The sequence below is a fragment of the Camelina sativa genome, chromosome 8, assembly GCF_030686135.1.
Source record: "Camelina sativa cultivar CO46 ecotype springtype chromosome 8, ASM3068613v1".
NCBI classification, from domain to species: domain Eukaryota; kingdom Viridiplantae; phylum Streptophyta; class Magnoliopsida; order Brassicales; family Brassicaceae; genus Camelina; species Camelina sativa.
In genome coordinates this window covers 28,711,745-28,732,030 of record NC_141887.1, presented here as the reverse complement: position 1 = coordinate 28,732,030, position 20,286 = coordinate 28,711,745, and the positions used below count along the sequence as shown (strand labels likewise).

The window sequence follows — 20,286 nt, the reverse complement described above, 5'->3', positions numbered from 1 at the left end:
TAGCGTAGTCTTCCTACTTCCTCAATAGAAAATAATTCTAGTATCCACAATGATGATCTCAACAACATTACACTTAGATATTTAGATTTGTTCGTTTGAATAATATCTAGAATAGAGTTTTCATATTATTGGTTGCACAGTTTGATTGATAAAATTCCATTTAAACAATATAAATTTGTCTGTTAATTAATTGAAGTGTGTGTATACGTACGTACGTACAGTATGTAATGTAAAATTGTAAAAACCATTGACGACAAAATCTCAATTCATTCTATTTCTTTATTGGCTATTCCTCGAATTGGACCTCATCATTAAAGGGCCCATTTACGATGAGGCTAAACGACGACGATTTCTTTTAACGATACGATTGACGAAACTATTCGCGTCTTCTCGGCCCATTCGATTTGACTATAAGGTGTTGGAGTCAAACTTATTTTGGGCTGCGAATTTGGTTAAGGCCCAACAAGTGAATGTGTGTTTTGTTGAAGTCTATATATTATTAGCCAAGTACCAAAAGTACTAATGATGCTTAAGGTTGCTTTTGTTAACTTAGAGCCATACTAGTCTTGTCTTTTGTTTGTTTATATAAAAAGTAAGTAAATTTTAGAATAAAAAAGTAGATCATGTAATTAAAGTGAAATAGAGAGAAAGATAGATATGCATGTGCTTTTTCTTGTTCTGACTTCTTATAATTTTGATGTGTGCATTTTGTGCATGCGCATTTTATATTTTTGGACATTGGATTTGTAATTGATCTACTATGAAGGAAGGGGTAACATGAAAGAAACCATAAGAACGATTAAGCAAACACAACAATAACTAGATAACGATTAAGCAAACACAATAATAATTAGATAGATATTGAAATAGAGATAACCGATTCTTGAAAACATGACTCCTCTAAAAAAGAAACGCAAAACATACATTAAAGTAGAGATGATAACAAGACAAGATTCTTGAAACAAAACCAACTCTAATAAACTTGGTAAACCTTAATCATATTATTATGATAGATTATCATACATGATCTCCTAGTACTTGAATTCATGGTTCAGAGGATTCGTCGGTCCTCCCATGGATTAGGGTTCTCCCATGAGAGCAGCGACGGAGATGGCGATGTGAGCGACGAAGATGGCGATGTCAGCGACGGAGATGGCAGCGATGAAGATGTCAGCGACGAGATTGGCGAGAATAAATAAAGCATAAAGTATTTTATAGAGCATAGTATATATTTATTTATTATGTTTCAATACTTGGTAACTCGAAAACAATTGTAATAATGTACATGACTATATTTCTAATCTTTATAAAAATTTGTGATTTCATACCATCTCTTTTGCTCTATTCTATACCTTTTTTTATATTTATTTACTTTATAGTCTGTATAATTGTCTTAGTACTTATTTTATTTGTAAATATTTTTTTTATCAGACAAATAAATAAAAATAATGTGAATAGGTCACTAGTTAATTTAATTTTTTATAAAGACTATAATAGTCTTCTAAAAAAAAATTCTTCTCTTTTGACTTTTGTTTTCTGAAAGTATATATAATATGTTCTTACCAAATAAAAAAATTATATATATTTATTTCTATTTCTTTCAGAAATGACTATAGGATTTTTCTGAAAATGATCATAATTCACACACACACACATATATATATATATAGGGAGAATCACGTTTTAAACCTTCAAAGTATCACTGGGTAACACTTTAAACCTCGAGAGAATTTCACTAACAGTATAAATCTTTAAAATGATTTTACTAACAATTTGAACATTTAAAATGATTTTACTAACACTTTTAACTTTAAAACTAACTTTCATTTTTGTATCGTCATAAAAAATATTGGAATAATAGTATCCGTCAACGCAAAATAGTTAAATTGTATTGGTTTACTTTATATTTAAATTAGTTTTAGTTTTAAAAATAAATAAAAAGAGAAAAAATAAATTTGTGTTCATCTTTATTGTAGACAAAACTTTTACGATGTTGTTCTTCATATTATTAATCCTTTTAATAAATGCATTTCCACTGGATTCTGATTCAAACCGATTGACTTCTCATTGGAAACTAATGAATCTTCTAAATATATTAACTTAACCTCTGATTTTTTTTTTGTTTGCTTTGATGTATATTTTATTTTCTTTTATCAATCATCATAAATAATTAAATTAAATTAAATTAATTAAATAAGTATTTAAATCAAACCAGCATAGTTTAACTATTTTACGTTGACGGATGTTACTGTTCCGTCATCTTTCATGGCGGTACAAACAAAAAAATTAGATATCCCAATGTTTAAACTGCTATTCAATGACATTTTGAAGGTTTAAAACGTGATTTTCCCTATATATATATAATTTTAGCATTTATTTCGTAAGCCTATCAAATAGTATGAAAATAACATTTGTTTTGAACCAAATGGCATTATTATTAGTACTACGTCTACAAAGCAAAATACAAATAAATTTATTTACATTGACAAAAGAAAAAGAAAAAAAAGAGAAGAAAGAGAAGTGATTTTGTGCAAGTTTACGAAAAAAACGTAAACCTCAAATAAATAAAATTGGTCCCCCAAAAAAAACATAAAGAAGTTGAGAATAGCCCTTTTTCATAATATGAAAAATATATATGATATCAAGTATGTATTGATTTTTAATTTTTAATTTTAAACCCAAAAAAGACTAAAAACAAAAGAAAAAAATCACCATGGAATGTGCCTTTCGTGAACCTTAAGTTTCATTCCCACACGATTTAGGAACTAAATCTCTTCGCTCCAATTTATGTTTATATTTCCTAATAGCATGTTCAAAACTCAAACACCAAAATGAGTAATTTCAAGCAGTAGTTACTACTAATTCATATTAAGTACTGACGATTGGTACCAAACTATTATTTTAACTTTTTTTGTTTACTCCATTATCATATACATTATGTGCGATTGTGTGGTGTCAAATTTTCTAGGTTTATTATTTTCATGCTTATTAAAGCCATTTTTCTATCCATTTGTTTGTCTTAATTTTTTCAATATATTGTAAAAGAAGAAGAGGATAAATTCAGTATTTTGCCAAAATAATAAAAAGAAATAAAAAAAGATAAATCCAGTATTTATATTCTGATGACTTAAAATAAAATTCTCAAAAGAGAATTAATCTTTTGGTAAAATAAATAAATGAAAAAGTAAAGAAAATTATCTTCTTTACTGCTTTATTATTATTATTTTTTTTACCTATTATTATTATTCAGTCAGTTTGGTCCCTCTCGCATCCATCGTGGACATCTTTTTTCATCATCGCACAAATAATATTAACAAACCTTCCCAACTCCGATCGACTTTATCATCTCTCTCCTTCTCTTCTCCGGCGAAATCTCTAAACTCTCCGCCGCGAAGATCACAGTTTCAAGACAAGTATCACACTATCGAATCTAATGGTGATCCTCCATCACTGAAAGCTTCTAATTTCCCCGTTTATCGAATTTTAAAGGTCAGTAACTCAATCTGAGCTTTTCCCTCAAAATCGAAAAGGTTCCGGAACAATTTTTTTCAACAAATTGAATTCTCCAGTAGCGGATTGTGCGGTAGATAATTTAGGTTGAAGAAGGATGACAACAACTGGGTCTAATTCTAATCACAACAACCACCATGAGGATGGTTCCGGTAGAAGCAACAGCAACAATAATAACAATAACCCTAGTACTAGGTCTTGGGGCACGGCGGTTTCTGGTCAATCTGTGTCTACTAGTGGCAGTATGGGCTCTCCTTCGAGCCGGAGTGAGCAGACGACCACCGTGGCTACATCTGCTGGCGACAGTACTTTTCTACGCTTGAACAATTTGGATATTCAAGGTGACGATGCTGGCTCCCAAGGAGCTTCTGGGTATGTTTAAAACCACCTCAATTCTGTGATTTTGTTAAAAAGGTTTTTATATGGGTTTATTGCGGTGGTTGGGTTTAGCGATTTAGGGTTTCATTTTACTGCAATGGCTGCTTTTATGAGCTTATTACCTTGTGAATGTTTTGTTTGGCATAGGCGTTGCATAATCAATATATGAAACTTGACCAGTAGATCAAATTTATTGCTTGAAGTTTGTCTAAAATCTACTACAAATCTGCCTATTGGAATATAAATCTTTCCAGAGTATCCTTGTTGGGACAATAGGCCACTGTCTTTGTGCGTAATTTTTGTAGTGGAAATTGTTACATGTCTTCTGTATAGTTTAGTTTGATCATTAAGCTATTAACAGTGGTAAGAAGAAAAAGAGGGGACAGCGTGCGATTGGTCCAGATAAGAATGGAAGAGGGCTACGTCAATTTAGCATGAAAGGTCTTATCTCTTTCTCTGCCTCTTTTTTGCTTCCATCTAGATGTCTTTGAATTTTATAGCTATGAATTGTGGATAATGCCTCCAAATTTTGTTTTTACATTTAAGTGATCCTTTTGTTGTTCTTCCGGCTTCCTCTCAGTCTGTGAAAAGGTAGAAAGCAAAGGAAGGACAACTTACAATGAGGTACTGTAGTTTCCTTTAAACAGAAAGCTTCACTATATGTCTTCCTTACAAGATATGTTCACTTCCGTTTACATTCTCTCATGGAACTGATTTCTTGTGCTTATACATTTTTCTCATAGTGGAATATCAAATTTGTCTCATGAGAAGTATTGCAAAACGTGTTGCTCTACAATATGGTATCTAACGGGTTTAAGTACTTTCAGGTTGCGGACGAGCTTGTTGCTGAATATGCACTCCCAAATAACGATGGAACATCCCCAGATCACGTACGCATTTCTTCTATAGTTTATAACTTGAACATGTGCGATACTTGCTGTACACTTTGGTAAAAGTATATAATGTGAAAACGTTTGACCAGCAACAGTATGATGAGAAGAACATAAGACGAAGAGTATATGATGCTTTAAACGTCCTCATGGCTATGGATATAATATCCAAGGATAAAAAAGAGATTCAGTGGAGAGGTCTTCCTCGGACAAGCTTAAGTGACATTGAAGAATTAAAGGTTTCAACCAAATATTCTGTTTGCCCATGTACCGGAGCTCGTTTAGAGAATGTTCCTGAATCTGATTTCATTTTGTCTTTTTGTTTGCAGAGCGAACGACTCTCACTTAGGAACAGGATTGAGAAGAAAATCGCATATTCCCAAGAACTGGAAGAACAAGTAATGGACAGCATAAAACCTCTGGGGCCTATATGATTGATCTTATTGTTACTTTTATCATAGATTCTTACATGCTCCTTCTTTCTTTTTTCTCTGTATGTCTGAAAGTATGTAGGCCTTCAGAACCTGATACAGAGAAATGAGCACTTGTATAGCTCAGGAAATGCTCCCAGTGGCGGTGTTGCTCTTCCTTTTATCCTTGTCCAGGTAACTTGATCAACAGCTTCATAGGATTCTAGATTAATCCGCAAGCAAACTTAAGAACATGAAAAACGCCTTCTTTTCATCGTAGTATCTGTTCCTTTATCGTCTGATTGTTGTTGTTTTTTCACTGCACCAGACTCGTCCTCATGCAACAGTAGAAGTGGAAATATCAGAAGATATGCAGCTCGTGCATTTTGATTTCAACACGTAAAAAATCAAACACCAAATATGATATCTTTTCAGCTAAATTTCTCTACTATGTTGATTACTGACACTGTGAATTCACTATATGCAGCACTCCATTCGAGCTCCATGACGACAATTTTGTCCTCAAGACTATGAAGTTTTGCGATCAACCGCCGCAACAACCAAACGGTCACAACAACAACCAGATTTCTTCTCACAATTTTGCGCTGGAAAACTCTAACGAAGGCCCTAGCACAGGTTCAGCGATGCAGCTGGAAGTCTACCAGCCTCATCTTCAACCGCAACAACATGAGCTGCATTCTCAGCCACAAATCATTCCTACGCCTGAGAGTAACGAAGTAGCTTCGGCTGCTGATACTGCTCCAGTGATATCAACGTCTCACCCAGGGAGAATGAACTCGAGCATGAAGCCGGAGAATTGAAACACTTACGAAGGCCATTTGTACACTATCTGTAAAACTGTAAAGTAGTCTTGGAAAAACTACCTGGTTCTTTTGACGAATAGCCGGTTTAGCGGTAAATTTGTACCGGTGGTTTATCTGTATCTAAGATTCCTTCTCGGGTTTAGCGATTTTAACAATCTTTTGCCATAGGAAGAAAAAAAACACTTGTATGGGAGATCGTGTTGGAAATTGCAAAATTGTGGAATAGTTTTGGTTTTGGTCAAACCGAAACCCGGTTATGGTTTAAATGATCTTAACCGTATAGAAATAGCGAGAATTAATTAGATAGACTCCCGGTTTTTGTACAACCGAAATCTAAAAATCAATTCATATGATTAGAGAGACAAATAGTGTTGTGTGTTTCAAAGGTATTCGAATCTTTCACACTCAGTCGTCATCTTCTTAATAAATAAATGAAACTGGGGACTTCACAGAGGTTGAGCAAGTCCGGCCATGGCGACGATTTCTCATATCCCTTTCTCTATTTCCTTCCCATCCTTGGAATTTCGGAAACCGTTGTTCTATTATCATCGTCGTCATCAGCAACCTCAACTTTGTGTTTCCTATTTGAATTCCACGAAGAAACATAGTTTTGTCTGTTTCGCTTGTTCCATCAAACAACCCAGGTTCGAATTTTTCTCCTTTGTTTTTTGGGTCTTTGCTTCGATCTGTGGATAGAAATTGGACGTGCTTAGGGCGTCAATTTTTGGATTGTGGTTTGAATTGGATCGAGTGTTTTGGCAGAGTTCGTAAGAGAGTGAAGAGCAATGAGGAGCTTCGGAGTGAGATTATGGAGTTCGTTGCTTTGGCTGGGCTTCCCGAAGGTCACGTGCCGACCATGAAGGAGCTTTCGGCACATGGAAGGTTCCAAATTCGAAATTTGTAGTTTTTTGTTCAAATTTTATAGCAGTCTGTAATGTTGATTAAGTTGGCAGGCTCGTTGAACTGTGTGTGTCGTTTACTCTTTACAATATATCTTATTTTTAGTGATTGCTTCTGAAACTCTTGATTTTTGATTTAGTTTTGGTTTTTTTTTTTTGCTAGAGTTGATCTTGCCAACATTGTCCGACGAAGAGGATATAAGTTTATCAAGGAACTTCTTGCAAATTCTGATGTGGGAGAAGACTGTAAAGAGCTAGTCTCTGAGCAAAACGCCAACTTGGAAACAAGTGCAAGTCGCGTTTCTTTGGAAGAGTCGATAACAGGTCAACACATGATTCAATAAGATTTGTTATTGTAAGATAATCTCCACGTTTCTTATATATTTATCTGGTGTAGAAGGTCAGGGCGAAGGAGCATTGGATATGGTTGAAGGAAACTTGTCTACTGAACTACCTTCGAGCAGTCAAATATACTTAACTGCAACAGATGGAAGCATGCCTCTTGATCAGGAAATAAATAGTTTCGATGAGAATGATGTTGTCTCAAATTCAAGTACCGAGGCTGAAGAACACGGAAGTTTGAGTATTGATGAATCGTCATTGGCTGGAGTTTTGAGCTTGGAAAACAATTTGAAGATTGAGAGTGTGGAGCTCAACAATAGAGCTGCCACTGAAAACTCATCTTCTGAAGCTTCAATATCTGCAAACCGTTCCCTAGTTTTAGATGATACTTCAACCAGCTGTCCGGACATAGAAGCTGACAATGTTCTGATGACAGAGGATGAGGAGGTCAATGATGTGGAAAAAGATACCTATGGTCACTACAACAGTCCTCCAACCTATGATCATTACACCAGTCCTACCTATACTCATTACACTAGTCCAGATCTCAGTAACATCAAACATGTTGACATTGCTTCTGAATGCTCGTCTGCTTTGACCTCGGAGAACACCATGTCAAGTGCAGAGAATTTTCAGAATCAGCAGGTTGATGAGATGACTGGAAATCTTTCTGGTAGTGCCGATGATAGTTTAGTTGAGTCTGAGGATAAGGATTGGATGTTAGAATTTTCTTCTCCCACTTCAAGCATAGAAGAAAAAACAATCAGATTTATTCAGAACGGATACTTGGATACAGTTGATTGTATGTTCGATCTCCTGAAGCCTATACTTTATTTTTTCTTGTCTTAATTGCAAGTATATATGATGGTATGCCGTATCGATATCTTCACTATTCATGCATGTTTCTGTAGTAATACTTACATCGGTGGTGAAATAGTTAACTGATGGTTGGAATCTGTTTCAGATGAGGAAAATGACATACCTAATGAAAGCTATCCTGAAACTGAAGAAAGTGCAGAGACAACCAAAAGTGCTGAGTTCATAGGAGACAATCGTGGTGGTCAGGGAAATGTGAGCACTCCACCAAATGGAACTGCCCTAGCATTGGAGGAGTTTACGCATGCTACAGAAGTTAATAGCTCTGACAGGTGAGTCTAACCATGAAGGTCTGTTACTCTTGTTAACCATGAATGTCTTAATTCCAAGCTTAAGACATTCGGTGTATCTCAAGAAAGTGGTATTCTTCCAATATTTATTGCATTAAAAGAACATTATATTATTAGTTGATTATTGGAAGCCACACCAAGCTTTTTATATCAGTAAAAGTTGAGTAATGCATAAACCAGTCTTGATTGAAAGCCTGGATTAGGTATCCTAGGAGTTTGACTCGTGTACATTTCGCATGGTTCACTTCAAAATCTCTGACCTTTAAATTTTCATGTGATAGGAATAGTGATCAGAGAGATGAGAGTGCTGACATGGATACAGATCCACATGATGAGGTCTTGAATTATCCTGCTCACTGAACTATCTCAAATTTGATCTTAAGTCATTGAACTTTAACTCTATGTTTCGTATCCATGCTCATAGAACCTTGTTCTGAAATGATACAGACCAGGAAACGGGAAAATCAGGTTGAAATTACTCGGCTGAGGTTTATGCTGGTACATTGATTGCTTTCTCTCAATATGTGGACCCGATAAAGTGATTTTTGCTAACTAACTTTGTTGGTAATCTATTGCATGGCTAGAATCAAAAAGAGCTGGAGCTGTCAAGGTTGAAGGAGCAGATTGAAAAGGAAAAGGTAAGCTACTACTCTCCAGCAACATATTGTACATAGGTATATCCATTAACGAAAATGCACATGAATTGGTGGACTCCGTACATCTGATTATACTTGGATGATACTCTCCTTGATATTCATCTCGTCTCATGTAAAGCCTGATACTTGTTTTTGTTCGTAATCTCCTATTTCCTGGTTTCAGCTTTCTCTTTCAGTTCTCCAAAGACGGGCTGAAACAGAGATCCAAAAGGCCCAAATGCTTATCTCAGAGAAGGAAGTTGAATTGCAAGAAGCTGAGGAAAGTCTTTCAGGATTGCAAGAGGTAGCTTAATTTTGCTTCATAGTCCCAATTTAAACTACTATCAAGTATCAATACAATCTTAGAGCCAGATCCATGATTGCACTCTTACCACTGAAAGCCGAATTATTTAAGTTATTTTTATCTTCAGGTTGTGATAGAATATTGCGGAGATGGTAATGTTGTGGAAGTGACTGGTAGCTTCAATGGGTGGCAACACCGAGTGGGAATGGAACTACAAGCATCCAAGTCAATCGGGTTAGTATTGGTCTTGACACTCTCTACTTTCATCGAATATTTTTCTTTTGATGATGAACATGTGAAAGACTCCTATAACATCTGGATAATGTTGTTCAAAATTGCAATCATCATCCGTAAAATTCAGATTTGACCTGTATAATATTTATGCAGGAAACAGAAATGCTGGTCGACATTACTATGGTTATATCCCGGTACATATGAGATAAAGTTCATTGTGGACGGGCAATGGATAACAGATCCTCAAAAAGATTCGGTTACAAGAGGACACATCACAAACAACATTCTTAAAGTAGAGAGCTGATGATCTCTTGCTTTTACTGTTTTCTCGAGTGAATTCATTCCACATGAGCGGTGTGGGCTTCAACAGGTGAAAGGAGCAGAGCAAATCGTTTCAAAGTTTTGTTAGCCTCTTCGATTTCTTTAGTATACAACGTTTTTACTCGGTACAAAATTGTAATTTTAGGTAAATGATTAAATAATACATTATGTCTCAAGGTTCATGTCCCTTAGAATGCAACATGCATAATTCTTAACCGTTCAAGACAGAATGTGTAAAAGCAGAACCCTTATGGGTTACTTTCCTACAAATTTCGTTATTTAGAGTTGATAACAGATAAGACATTGAATTTTTAAGGTTTTAATAAATATGTTTTTGCCACAATAACTGCTTCAGTTCCCTTATAAAGTGTCAGATTCTGATTCTATCCTCTCCAGTTACTTCCTCTCAGGTTCTGTGACCGGTATACATGGAAGCCACTCAAGTGGACCATTTGAAGCTGCCTCTCATGCTCGACCAGTACTCAAACTTGTGTCTATTTGATTTCTACGAACGCATCTTTCTTGAATTTCTTGCATAGTGCCTGTGCAGCTAAGTCAATCCGTGCATTATCCTGTAAAACAGAATCTTGTGAGCCTCGAAAAATGAGCAAAGGAATGAAACCAGACATTGTGTTTTTTTGTACCTTTCCCTTTAAGCAGATGATGATAGGGCCTTGTCTAGATTTCCGGTAACACCCTGAGAAGAAGATTGCGGTTTAAACAGAGACTTTGGATGCTCCTTACAGTTAGATAATATTAGAGAGGTCAAAGATTTAATACCAAGATAAATGTCTGGGAATTCGAGACCAAGTTTGGACAGAGGTTCTGCAACTTCAACCTGCATTTTGATAGTCAAATGCTTAATCAGTTCAAAGCAAGCCAAAGATCTATCAACAACTATCATTCTTGGTTCAAACAATGACGATTGCATGAAAAAGTGGCAAATGTTTGTTTAATCAGTTGAAAGCAAGCCATGGCGAGAGAAAAACATACATCTGTTAAAGATGTCATCAAGCGCCTTGAAGAATATTCTGTGAGTGAAGAACCTCCACCCAATTTAGTAAGTTCGGTCAGACATTCCCACTCTTTCTCGAGCTCCTCAGTGTTTGTAGCAGCAAGAACAATCACATTGCGGCACTTGATCTACACAAATAGACCAAAGATCAAATGGGTAAGAAAAAATAATGCTGAAACATTAGAACTTTCAATGTAGTTCTGAAACCACATACCAATGGCACTGAAAGCTTTTCATGATGTAGAAGTTCAGTAATTCCTTCTGGTAATTGAGCCATCTGAAATGAGAAGCAACCAACTTGGTGAGAAAACCAACAAATATCATTAATTTCGTGATATTACGCAAATCATAAGCATGGGGTTGACCCCACATATACACTGAAAAGATTATGATGCTGTATCGTTTTAGCTTATCTTGTCTGAAGACCGAACTCACCTCATTCCTGTCACCTGTGCACTGCTCGCTTATAAGATGCCTAAGGTATTCCTCAAACTCTTCATCAGGCGCCTGAATAAACGGCATTATGAGCCTCTCAAATTAGAATTGAGAGGTGATTGTTTTCCTCAATGAGATGCTAAGGCACATATCTTAACCATGAAAGAGATACGTACCAGGCGAACTCCAAATGCCTTGGCAACACCACCCAAAGTAACATCTGAATGCAAAGGACCAACTCCTCCATATATAAATACCTTCAAAAGCATCAATCGGAGGAAATCTGTCAGTCACATCTTCCACAACAAAATCTCCCTTTGATTTTATGATCATAAAGTACTTACCATATCACTCGTAGACCTTTGACGGTCAACTTCCTCAGATACAAAATCTATCTAATTAAAGAAACACAGTGAAGATATAACAGAGATTAATAAGCCGATTGACGAAAAATTTACATTGTCTGATTAACATGCTCTATGGGTGAAAACTGATGACAATGAGTCAATCTCACTCACATCATTCCGAAGGATAGTGGTTTGTTGCACCGACCAACCGACAGAAGTCAACTTCTTACACAACGACAATCCTAGTTGATCCTCAACAGTGCCAGACCTGAGCTATGGAACAGATAAATGGGTCGGAAGAACTTCATTGCACCTAGTAGATAAGTAACCAAGCAGGACCCTTTTCAACATGTGGTTGGCCTAAGTCTAATGTCATTGATTGATATATATCTAGCATAATGTTCTCTTAACATAACTAATTTGAAGAACAGAGCCTGATAGTAAGAATTAATGACTTACAGAATCTCATCGCCGACAGCAATTACTGAGGCCAAAAGCACCTCGTGTTTCTGTGATCCGGTGTCTATGTCATTCTTGAGTGACGCATTTTTCTTGACTCTCCCAGCCCTTTCTAACCTCCCATCAGAAAGCAAATAAGCAGGTTTGAATTTTTCTTTACTGCTAGTGTCGTTAACAGACAATAATGAGTTGGGAACAGTATCATGAATACTCCCAATTGATGTATATCTGCATATTCATAAAAGAAACACAATCTAAGACGAATTGGTCAACAGTGAAAAATCTTGTTGAAGTGAATCTGTGGAGAGGACTTTTACCCCTGGTCATAAAGACTGCAATACTTGACCTTGCAAGTTAGGAGAAATGCCCAAACATCTCTGCACAAGAAAAGTTAAAAAATCAGAATAAAGATCAAATGAGAATAAGAGATCACAGCACTGTAAAATTGCTTTAATTTTCCAATTTCCAAAAACTTTATTTGGGTTACACTGTCATATTAAGGCTGTACCAATTACAGTGACCACCAAAGTTGATATAGTTTATTAGACTTTATCATGCTATACGAAGATATGATTACGGAGAAAGAAGATACCTGTACGACCAATCCAATATAGGATTCACCCTCATAAAGGGTGGCCATCCAGGTGAACTAGGAGAGAATTGTTCTTGACCAACCTGAAAAAATTCAGTGAGAAGTAATAAATCACAACGATCACATTTTTTCACTAACTTTTACAAAATATTTGTATCTGAATCTTGAGATTAAAGATTTGAAGTGAAGCTAACCGCAGTAGGATCACCAATTCGGACGCCAAGGAAAATAGCTCTGATAGGGTTAGCCTTTAGTAATGCCTCTAACCCGGATTTGAAATCCTGGCGAATGATATCAAGTTGCAGATTGTAACTGCCCATATAGAATAAGATGATTAGCTAACCGCAGAAAGAATATCATTCTGGGAGCAGACACCATTTGAAAATCTTACCCAAAATGCTATCATCTTCAGTTAGACGATATAAATACGAGAAAGAAAAAAATGAATGCAGAGGAACAGTAATTTTCTTACGTTTGAGCTGCATCATATGTAAATGCATTGATCTCAGTGAAGGCAGAAGGGCTTTCGAAATATATGGTCCGGACTGGAAAACTTGATAGACCTCCATTAGAACAACTCTGCTCTTTCATATGCAAAAAGTAGCCAGCTCTAAGAAGATGCAGTAGTACCTAAAATCATGATGAGACACATTATTATTACTTAGGAAAGAGGGGGAAGAAAAGAAGAAAATATCTAAAAAGGAGATTTTCGGAAGGGAACAGTTGTAGTAACTTACAGTAGAGTCTTTTCCTCCATTGAAACTAAAAGCGACCTCTTCAATACTGCAGAAGTCGACAACTCAATCTTTTCAGGAATCAGTAAAGTAAAATGCATTTCCTAACTGTACAGCATACACTTTATATACAAGCATAATTGTAACAGCATACACAAACACTGAACATGACAAGCACACAACAAACAAGAAATCATCTTTAATTACCTAACTGTACAAAACATTACACGTTACTGAATTCGATTGACAACAGTTATATAATTGATAAGGTCTGGCCACCAAGTAGACACAAAGAAGGGGTTAGCAGCCAAGTGTAGTGAACTTGTAGGCGAAACAAAAATGTCAAATTATCTTTAGTTTTCCTTTAACAAATGTGACAACAAAACCCATGGATCTCGACGACTCTTTTCATAAAAAGATCCTCACATGTCATATATAACTCATCCAAAGAGAAAAAGGATGAACTTCTCCGTAATGCCATGGACATGGTCAGATATGCTTACTCAATCTTTTTTTTTTTTTTTCAGATTGCAAAGTTAAATCTTAAATCTCCAGCAACAAACAAACGAAAAAAATGAATCTGGAGATCAAATGAAAGTAAGAGGGAAACCAAATGAAGTAAAAGAGTAAAAAAAAAACAAACAAATGAAGTAAGAGAGGGGGGGGGGGGGGGGGGGGGGGGGAGACTGACGAGTAAAGAGTAAGAGCTCGTTTAATAACGAAGATGGCGTTATTGTACTTGGTCTTCAACCTCTTATCATCGCTTTCTCCGATCGCTTTGTCGATCTCCATCTCTCCTCTTCTCACCCCCAAAATATGCAAAGCAAAGATCAATAAAAACCCAAACTAAGAAAAAAAAAACCCCCCAATGCTTTTTGCAATTAGATTGAGTAATCCACAGATTTAGGAGCTTTTTTGGGATATAAATAATAAAACTCAAAAAGTTTTCTCACCTTTGATTCCGACGACTCTCGAGATATCTATCTATCTACCTCGTCGGAAGTATTTAAGATTGGCTGGAGGAGATTGCAGAGAGATAAAAACTAAAAACGAGAAATTCGTTTTTGGACTCTTTTATTAAGAGCAGCAGATTCTTCCTTTCACTATGGATTTTTTTTTTTTTTTTTAATTTTAATTTCCCTTATGGGACTATTTTACAATTTTTTATTGCCACACCCAATTTATCTAAAAATCCACCAAAGAAGATAACAAAACAAAAGAAAATTATGAATATTGACAAAATAATAATAGGAAGAAAATTTGAATGATGTGATAACAGAGAAGAAAGACAAAAAAAGCTTTGCTCATTCAAGATTTTCTTCTTTGCATATATATAGAAAAAGTAATAATAAAAGAATTTTCTTTGCAACTTGTTTTTTTTTTTCTTTTTCTTTTCTTTAAATCTAATATAAGTATATAACAGGAGACTTACAGTAGTAATTCAAGTAAATGTAAAATGTAAAAACCATGATGCAATACCACCAATACATCATCATTCAGAATCTAGTACAATTGACAACTAACCTAGTATTAAGTTGTTGTTTATATATTGATTTGTATAAAAAAAAATATCTGTTATCACTTATCAGAATCATCTTCATTTTTTTCTAAAACGATTATAAATTCTGTTACTACGAGACTAATATATAAGCTTCGTTATCATAGAATGTCATTAGTCACGGTCAACGATTTTTCCCTTTTTGACCTTTCTATGGGCAATGTAAAAGTGAGTGCGTTTCGACACCTAAAACGCACACAAACACACAATCGTAATCACCAAACGCAGTCGCGCCTATCAAGATCATACACGTTTTTTTTTTATCCCCTTAAATCCCATATCCACTTACAAGTTTATCTTCAATGCCAAGACTAAAATGATTAATCAAGAAAAGTGTACAAAATATCACATGGTGGTGAAGAAGCATCACAAATGGCATCTTTATATGTTAGTCGAACTCTCTTATAGAATAAGATAATTAAACAAAAGCGTGATCCTTGCTTTGTTTTTTTGGTGAATTGTCTCATGGAAGAGAATCTCAAAAAAACCTAATTAAAAATTAGTTATATATATATGTTCATGGTATGTCAATGAAAAACAGGATCAGAGTCTCTTCTCAAAGATATTGGAATTTTGATCATTAGAGCCTGCAACTAAATTCTGTACCAAGAATACTGAGAATCCCCCCCCTCTCGGTGTTACCTACTCGAAGAGACCATCCCCGTGCCAAATATCAAACAGAAAATCCACCATTTCCTGCAATTTAAAGAAGATTGCAACCAACATGAGATGTGTGATAGCTATGACAGGAGATTCATATCGAAGAAAACAGAAGAAGAAACCCAAACTTAAAGCAGAAGATGAAAAGTTTAATATGGAGTATTTGTAGGAGGAACTCACAGCTAGAGGGATGGGCTTCTGAAAAGGAGTGGTGGATGTGAGCAATTCTTCATAAGTAGCGTTGAAGCTACAGATTACAAAAGAATGTAGAGTGAGAAAAGGAGTTTAAAAAATACAGTATATGTAAAAACATGAAAGCTTGACGCAATGAATAATTAAGATTTATTATTATGTACCTTATCACAGGTTCAAGAGGCATCTCTGAAGTCCTATTAGATGGATCACCAACCCACTTCTTTCTCAACTCTTGCCACGCAATCTCAGCTGCACAATAAAGAGCAATCACAATTTAAGATTATGTTTACGTTCAGTCTAAATAACAGACACTAAAGAAATTGAGCAAAGCTGATCATCATAAGTATTCAGTCTAAATCTACTGACCACTAATAAACCTGATGAGACAATCAGTTTTCTCTTAATTGTCAAAAAGACTATATCAGCTAACCCGTAGAGGACAATAAATATTGTTCGAGTCAAAATCTCAAAAACCCTAAAAACATAAACTGTGAAAGAAAGGTGGGTGATAAAGCGCTTACTACCATTGTTCACAAAGTTGTTCTCAGTCGATTCTTCTTGATCAATAATGTTTGGAGAACTTGAAACAACATTAGCAGAATCAACAACATTAGCTTCCATTGTCCTTTACAAAGATCCCTTTGTAGAAGAATCAAAGACAGATCAGAATGCCCAAAACTCGAAGTTTGAACCGAGACTGGAAAAACTCTGGAAAAAAAAAAAAAAAAAAAAACTTGTAGTCATCATAATCAGTTAATCACCACCAAGTAACGAGATATAACAATTTTTACATACACATTACACAATAGCAAACTAACTACTATTATCAAGAGTTGAGATTGGGACTACAATATGATTCTAATTACAATAAAGGGAAGAAGCCTAGAACCTACAATATGATTCTAATTACAATTGGGACTACAATATGATTCTGGAAAACGAGAAGGCAAAAGATGGAACCCTAGAATTGGTTCGACCCAGATTTCCAAAAACAAAACCAAATTATTCATGGGGACTTACTCAGAGAGATATAAACAAAAGCAGCCAATGGAGAAAGGATATAATAATATAAGTGATTCATTCCAATCTCACAATCTTGCAAAATCAAAACCAAGATAAACAAGAGAGAGAGAAGGATGTAAACCTAATAAGCTGATTGAAATCTTCGACGACGGCGACTGAAAGAGATAATTAATTCCTCTCTCTCGCCAAGAAAAAGTTCGCACAGACAGAAGAAATCGGAAACGTGTAAAAAGGTTAAAGAGGAGTATTCAACTTGTTTTTTTAAGGATTTTGGAAGATTTTAATATTTTAGAATTTTGTAAGATTTAGGAGATGTTTAGGAGACTTGTTTGTATTTTAGATTTATTTTTATTTTTGTTTTAGAGAATGAAATGTGATTCTATCAGATTATATGAAATTTTATTAGGAAACTTTGTTTGATTTTAAAAGATTTTGCTATAGATTTTTATTAATTGCTTATTTCTGAAGATTTGTCTATCTAGACCAGAACAAAAACAAACGTATTTTGCAGACTGCAAATTGCAGTACATGAAAGACTTTTCAAATTAGAGGGAGAAAAGAGAGAGAGTTTACTGATTATGATGATGGTTTCTATGGCTGAAAAGAGAGAGAACAAGGATGGTGATGGTTTGTTTCTTTACAACAGCTAAGAACAGAGAAAACAACTCACAAAAACAGAGAAATAAGAAAGTTTTGAGACGAATTCAGAGATGCCAAAGCCACGAGGTGCAGAGCTAGCGATGTTAAAGGCAAGAGTGAAAGGAGACAAGAGAAGCTTGATTGGACTGAGCATCAGCGAACTGTGCTAAACGACCTGGTCCTCTCGACATTGGAAACGAAGAAGAAGAACCGTGCGGATATGATCATGATGGAACTGAACCGTGCGGATATGATCAAGATGGCCAAGAAGAGTGAAAAGACACCTCCGTGTTTTGTAGTTCAAAACTTTAATCTTGTAATCATCCCCTGCAAGATTAAGATATTAGACAAGCATTAAGATCATTGTAATCAGTAATGTAATGAAGAAGAATGCAAAGCCTCTTCCTTTTACAATATCAACCAAACCAAAATTGCAAAGCTTCTTCCTTTTACAATATTAAGATACTAGAGAAGCATTAAGGTTCCCAATGATGAGACTTTTTTTTTAACGTTAATAACAAGGAAGAAACTTTATGTTAAATTCTAGATGAACAGAAGAAAGCATATATATGTATACCTCCGGAGACGACTAAAGGCTGACATGTGTGAAAATGAACACCACGAACAGGTGCTTCGTGCTCGTTAAAACTATCGATCAAAACACCTATCGATCAAAAACAATTGTGATCAGCAGCGTTACCGGAGAATTTCTCATTTGTTTCTAATTGATTTGCTGCCAACTGAAATATTCCTCAGCTTTGAATGAACTCAGTGATACGGTTGATGTTCGCATAACTCTGGCTTCACTCCTCCTAGAAGATGGCAAACGAAATGAAGCTGTATTAGTGCTTTCTCCTCCGGAAAAACCAGGTCAGTAGAGAAAATTGTAGTCTCTTTTCTGGGGATTTTCTGCCTGCATTGTCTAAGCGAGTGCATATTTTACCTAAGATTTGGTCCTCATGGTACATTACTTCATTAAACAACACTTTGACAGTTTTTATGCGAATTTTCTCTGACCTCTTTGTTTGAAACATTATTGCCGGTTCTGACCTCTTTGTTTGAAACATAAAAATGCTTTTCCCTTTTTATATTGACTGGGCTTATCCTTTGACTTTTGTACTCAGGAAGAAGCTATCAAAGATGAAGAGTATCACCATCTTTTCGTGGATGTAATTAACTGTTATCTTTTACCATTATCTAATATATTGAATATCGTTGCTTTTACATACTTTTTTTCTTGCTTATGACCATATAGCTTCCTTGATACCATATTGCTTTATGTTTTTCATGACTCCTAAAGTTATCTGTTTTGTAGTTGTGCAAAGCGTTGGCATCCCTGCAAAGATATTGGGAAGCTTTGGAGATAGTTATTCTTGCTCGGAGATTGGATGCTAAAATGCTGCCTGTTGAGATAAAAAAGGAACTTCAGTCACTTGGAGCTAGTACCTAACACAACCTTGATAAATCATGTCTTGTAGATCTTACAGCTGAGTTTATTACCTGTGTTTAACTCCCTTTCTTCTTATAATATTTACAGAAATATCATGTGATACAATGGATCCAAAGCAGTGGTTTGACTGTGTAAGATATGTCATCCAACAACATCCGTATCGTTTGAATGCCTGGAACTGCTATTACAGAGTCATTTCAAGGTAGAGAGCGACATTTCACTTGGAGAGTATTGTAAGCATGTTTTGTTTACGACTTTACCAAATTAATATCATATTATGATTATTATGTGCAGATTAGGGAAAAGAGCATCAACTGAAGCTAAGTTCATGCATCATCTAAGGAGTAAGTATAGAGATTGTGTACCGCCCATTCTAATTGCTGGTCATCACTTCACCGTGACAAGCCGACATCAAGATGCTGCAAGAGAATACCTTGAAGCATATAAACTAATGCCTGATAGTCCTTTAATTAACCTCTGTGTGGGTACGTATGTATTCATATTGTTCTCTTTCACTTTCCCAAATTTCTGAAATTAGTTAAATTGAAGGTTCACCTTCGTTGATACCTTTCAGGAGAGAAGCAAGAGTTTTTGAATCCTCGTAGTCGTATGGCAATCGGGACAAAGATGAAGAAGTTTATAAAAAGAAGTGAGCTATTCTGGCTCTATGGTTTTGGGTTAGACGAAATCCTTCAAAATTTTATGTTAAAGGGTATGATTTTGAGAAGAGTATTTTTCAACTAAAAAGAAGAAAACTGTCTCATAGAGTCATTCAAAGTAGCAATCTAAAAAAAGTTGTGATATTTTGAATAACAAGAGATTTAAAGTTGGTTTTATAAACTCTTGATTGAATAACAAGAGATTCTGGATTATTTTAAATGATTTTATATAAATTTTAGTTGAATAACATATGATTTCATAAGATTTTTAAAATTCCTTGATTGAATAACAAAGGATTTTAACAGTACTTTAAAATCCTTAAAAAAACAAGTTGAATACCTCCTCTAAGTGTAGAGAATCCTATGGAATCTCTCTCTTTCTTATTTCCTTTTTAACAAAGCTCTAACTATTGTATTAATACTACTTAAATAATTATAACCAATGATTTGGCGTGACCGACCTTAGCTCAGTTGGTAGAGCGGAAGACTGTAGTTGTTGCTGTAATCTTTAGGTCGCTGGTTCGATTCCGGCAGGTCGGATTTTCTTTTTTCTTTTTTTTTTAAATTTTAGTGTTTTACGGTTTTACCCATCATCAAATATTGTAAA

General features: G+C 35.2%; 5 protein-coding genes and 1 non-coding gene across 35 annotated transcripts; 4 read left to right on the top strand and 2 right to left on the bottom strand.

The window, feature by feature from the left end:
* The first annotated feature begins 3,244 nt into the window (after positions 1-3,244).
* On the top strand, positions 3,245-6,378 carry LOC109124415 (transcription factor-like protein DPB). 7 transcript variants are annotated; one of them, XM_010425418.2, is made up of 10 exons: positions 3,255-3,489; positions 3,570-3,882; positions 4,250-4,329; positions 4,469-4,512; positions 4,716-4,778; positions 4,871-5,017; positions 5,108-5,176; positions 5,285-5,383; positions 5,517-5,587; positions 5,676-6,378. In XM_010425418.2, exons 2-10 carry the CDS (start codon positions 3,608-3,610, stop codon positions 6,007-6,009), a joined length of 1,182 nt encoding a protein of 393 aa, XP_010423720.2. In that variant the 5' UTR covers positions 3,255-3,489; positions 3,570-3,607; the 3' UTR covers positions 6,010-6,378. The 7 variants fall into 7 exon arrangements, with proteins under 7 accessions (XP_087316989.1, XP_010423720.2, XP_087316990.1 ...); XM_087460864.1 differs by having other exon boundaries at positions 3,268-3,489; positions 3,588-3,882; positions 4,877-5,017; XM_010425420.2 differs by having other exon boundaries at positions 3,268-3,489; positions 3,588-3,882.
* LOC104708787 (protein PTST homolog 3, chloroplastic) lies at positions 6,326-10,183 on the top strand. 9 transcript variants are annotated; one of them, XR_015563487.1, is made up of 11 exons: positions 6,326-6,656; positions 6,775-6,894; positions 7,075-7,235; positions 7,312-8,120; positions 8,218-8,401; positions 8,701-8,755; positions 8,867-8,917; positions 9,004-9,057; positions 9,239-9,358; positions 9,486-9,592; positions 9,746-10,183. XR_015563487.1 is itself a non-coding variant. In XM_087460859.1 (11 exons), exons 1-11 carry the CDS (start codon positions 6,484-6,486, stop codon positions 9,894-9,896), a joined length of 1,914 nt encoding a protein of 637 aa, XP_087316985.1. In that variant the 5' UTR covers positions 6,326-6,483; the 3' UTR covers positions 9,897-10,183. The 9 variants fall into 9 exon arrangements, 6 of the variants coding, with proteins under 6 accessions (XP_087316985.1, XP_010423715.1, XP_010423714.1 ...); XM_087460859.1 differs by having other exon boundaries at positions 7,312-8,055; positions 8,707-8,755; XM_010425413.3 differs by having other exon boundaries at positions 7,312-8,055.
* On the bottom strand, positions 10,029-15,109 carry LOC104708788 (bifunctional cytosolic FAD synthase/FAD diphosphatase-like). 13 transcript variants are annotated; one of them, XR_015563494.1, is made up of 17 exons: positions 14,449-14,805; positions 14,187-14,294; positions 13,499-13,544; positions 13,234-13,391; positions 12,956-13,073; positions 12,762-12,844; positions 12,487-12,546; positions 12,170-12,397; positions 11,882-11,983; positions 11,708-11,758; positions 11,540-11,620; positions 11,364-11,435; positions 11,143-11,205; positions 10,907-11,056; positions 10,694-10,751; positions 10,558-10,610; positions 10,029-10,485 (listed from the first exon to the last, which is right to left on the bottom strand). XR_015563494.1 is itself a non-coding variant. In XM_019229004.2 (17 exons), exons 2-17 carry the CDS (start codon positions 14,285-14,287, stop codon positions 10,408-10,410), a joined length of 1,497 nt encoding a protein of 498 aa, XP_019084549.1. In that variant the 5' UTR covers positions 14,288-14,294; positions 14,449-15,109; the 3' UTR covers positions 10,029-10,407. The 13 variants fall into 13 exon arrangements, 3 of the variants coding, with proteins under 3 accessions (XP_019084549.1, XP_010423717.1, XP_010423718.1); XR_015563492.1 differs by having other exon boundaries at positions 11,882-12,023; positions 14,187-14,341; positions 14,449-14,801; XR_015563495.1 differs by having other exon boundaries at positions 14,187-14,341; positions 14,449-14,801.
* A 330-nt stretch (positions 15,110-15,439) lies between these two features.
* Positions 15,440-17,395, bottom strand: LOC104708786 (uncharacterized). Of its 4 annotated transcripts, none has more exons than XM_010425409.3 (5): positions 17,053-17,395; positions 16,433-16,616; positions 16,070-16,157; positions 15,894-15,960; positions 15,440-15,749 (listed from the first exon to the last, which is right to left on the bottom strand). In XM_010425409.3, the coding sequence occupies exons 2-5, from the start codon at positions 16,527-16,529 to the stop codon at positions 15,696-15,698; spliced, it is 306 nt and encodes a 101-aa protein (XP_010423711.1). In that variant the 5' UTR covers positions 16,530-16,616; positions 17,053-17,395; the 3' UTR covers positions 15,440-15,695. The 4 variants fall into 4 exon arrangements, with proteins under 4 accessions (XP_010423711.1, XP_019084547.1, XP_087316992.1 ...); XM_019229002.2 differs by having other exon boundaries at positions 16,430-16,616; positions 17,053-17,283; XM_087460866.1 differs by having other exon boundaries at positions 16,929-17,062.
* A 792-nt stretch (positions 17,396-18,187) lies between these two features.
* On the top strand, positions 18,188-19,552 carry LOC109125988 (uncharacterized). The gene is made up of 5 exons (XM_019228852.2): positions 18,188-18,440; positions 18,695-18,739; positions 18,886-19,012; positions 19,108-19,222; positions 19,315-19,552. Exons 3-5 carry the CDS (start codon positions 18,967-18,969, stop codon positions 19,550-19,552), a joined length of 399 nt encoding a protein of 132 aa, XP_019084397.1. The 5' UTR covers positions 18,188-18,440; positions 18,695-18,739; positions 18,886-18,966.
* A 583-nt stretch (positions 19,553-20,135) lies between these two features.
* Positions 20,136-20,219, top strand: TRNAY-GUA (transfer RNA tyrosine (anticodon GUA)). Its single transcript is given in 2 exon segments — positions 20,136-20,172; positions 20,184-20,219. It is a non-coding gene; the product is annotated as a tRNA-Tyr (tRNA).
* Positions 20,220-20,286: the final 67 nt, after the last annotated feature.

What these genes read in the sequence shown, in the direction of transcription:
- LOC109124415 (XM_010425418.2), top strand. Translation starts at nt 3,608, where the DNA reads ATGACAACAACTGGGTCTAATTCTAATCACAACAACCACCATGAGGAT. An exon ending in GGCTCCCAAGGAGCTTCTGG is followed by an intron (nt 3,883 to 4,249) that starts GTATGTTTAAAA and finishes AGCTATTAACAG; the next exon opens with TGGTAAGAAGAAAAAGAGGG. An exon ending in CCCAAGAACTGGAAGAACAA is followed by an intron (nt 5,177 to 5,284) that starts GTAATGGACAGC and finishes TATGTCTGAAAG; the next exon opens with TATGTAGGCCTTCAGAACCT.
- LOC104708787 (XM_010425412.3), top strand. Translation starts at nt 6,484, where the DNA reads ATGGCGACGATTTCTCATATCCCTTTCTCTATTTCCTTCCCATCCTTG. An exon ending in GAAGTTAATAGCTCTGACAG is followed by an intron (nt 8,402 to 8,700) that starts GTGAGTCTAACC and finishes TTCATGTGATAG; the next exon opens with GAATAGTGATCAGAGAGATG. An exon ending in ATACAGATCCACATGATGAG is followed by an intron (nt 8,756 to 8,866) that starts GTCTTGAATTAT and finishes GAAATGATACAG; the next exon opens with ACCAGGAAACGGGAAAATCA.
- LOC104708788 (XM_019229004.2), bottom strand. Translation starts at nt 14,287, where the DNA reads ATGGAGATCGACAAAGCGATCGGAGAAAGCGATGATAAGAGGTTGAAG. An exon ending in GAATTGGTGATCCTACTGCG is followed by an intron (nt 12,845 to 12,955) that starts GTTAGCTTCACT and finishes GAATTTTTTCAG; the next exon opens with GTTGGTCAAGAACAATTCTC. An exon ending in TGCAGTCTTTATGACCAGGG is followed by an intron (nt 12,398 to 12,486) that starts GTAAAAGTCCTC and finishes ATGAATATGCAG; the next exon opens with ATATACATCAATTGGGAGTA.
- LOC104708786 (XM_019229002.2), bottom strand. Translation starts at nt 16,529, where the DNA reads ATGGAAGCTAATGTTGTTGATTCTGCTAATGTTGTTTCAAGTTCTCCA. An exon ending in CAACTTTGTGAACAATGGTA is followed by an intron (nt 16,158 to 16,429) that starts GTAAGCGCTTTA and finishes TTTATTGTGCAG; the next exon opens with CTGAGATTGCGTGGCAAGAG. An exon ending in AGAAGCCCATCCCTCTAGCT is followed by an intron (nt 15,750 to 15,893) that starts GTGAGTTCCTCC and finishes TTTAAATTGCAG; the next exon opens with GAAATGGTGGATTTTCTGTT.
- LOC109125988 (XM_019228852.2), top strand. Translation starts at nt 18,967, where the DNA reads ATGCTGCCTGTTGAGATAAAAAAGGAACTTCAGTCACTTGGAGCTA. An exon ending in ACTTCAGTCACTTGGAGCTA is followed by an intron (nt 19,013 to 19,107) that starts GTACCTAACACA and finishes TAATATTTACAG; the next exon opens with AAATATCATGTGATACAATG. An exon ending in TATTACAGAGTCATTTCAAG is followed by an intron (nt 19,223 to 19,314) that starts GTAGAGAGCGAC and finishes TATTATGTGCAG; the next exon opens with ATTAGGGAAAAGAGCATCAA.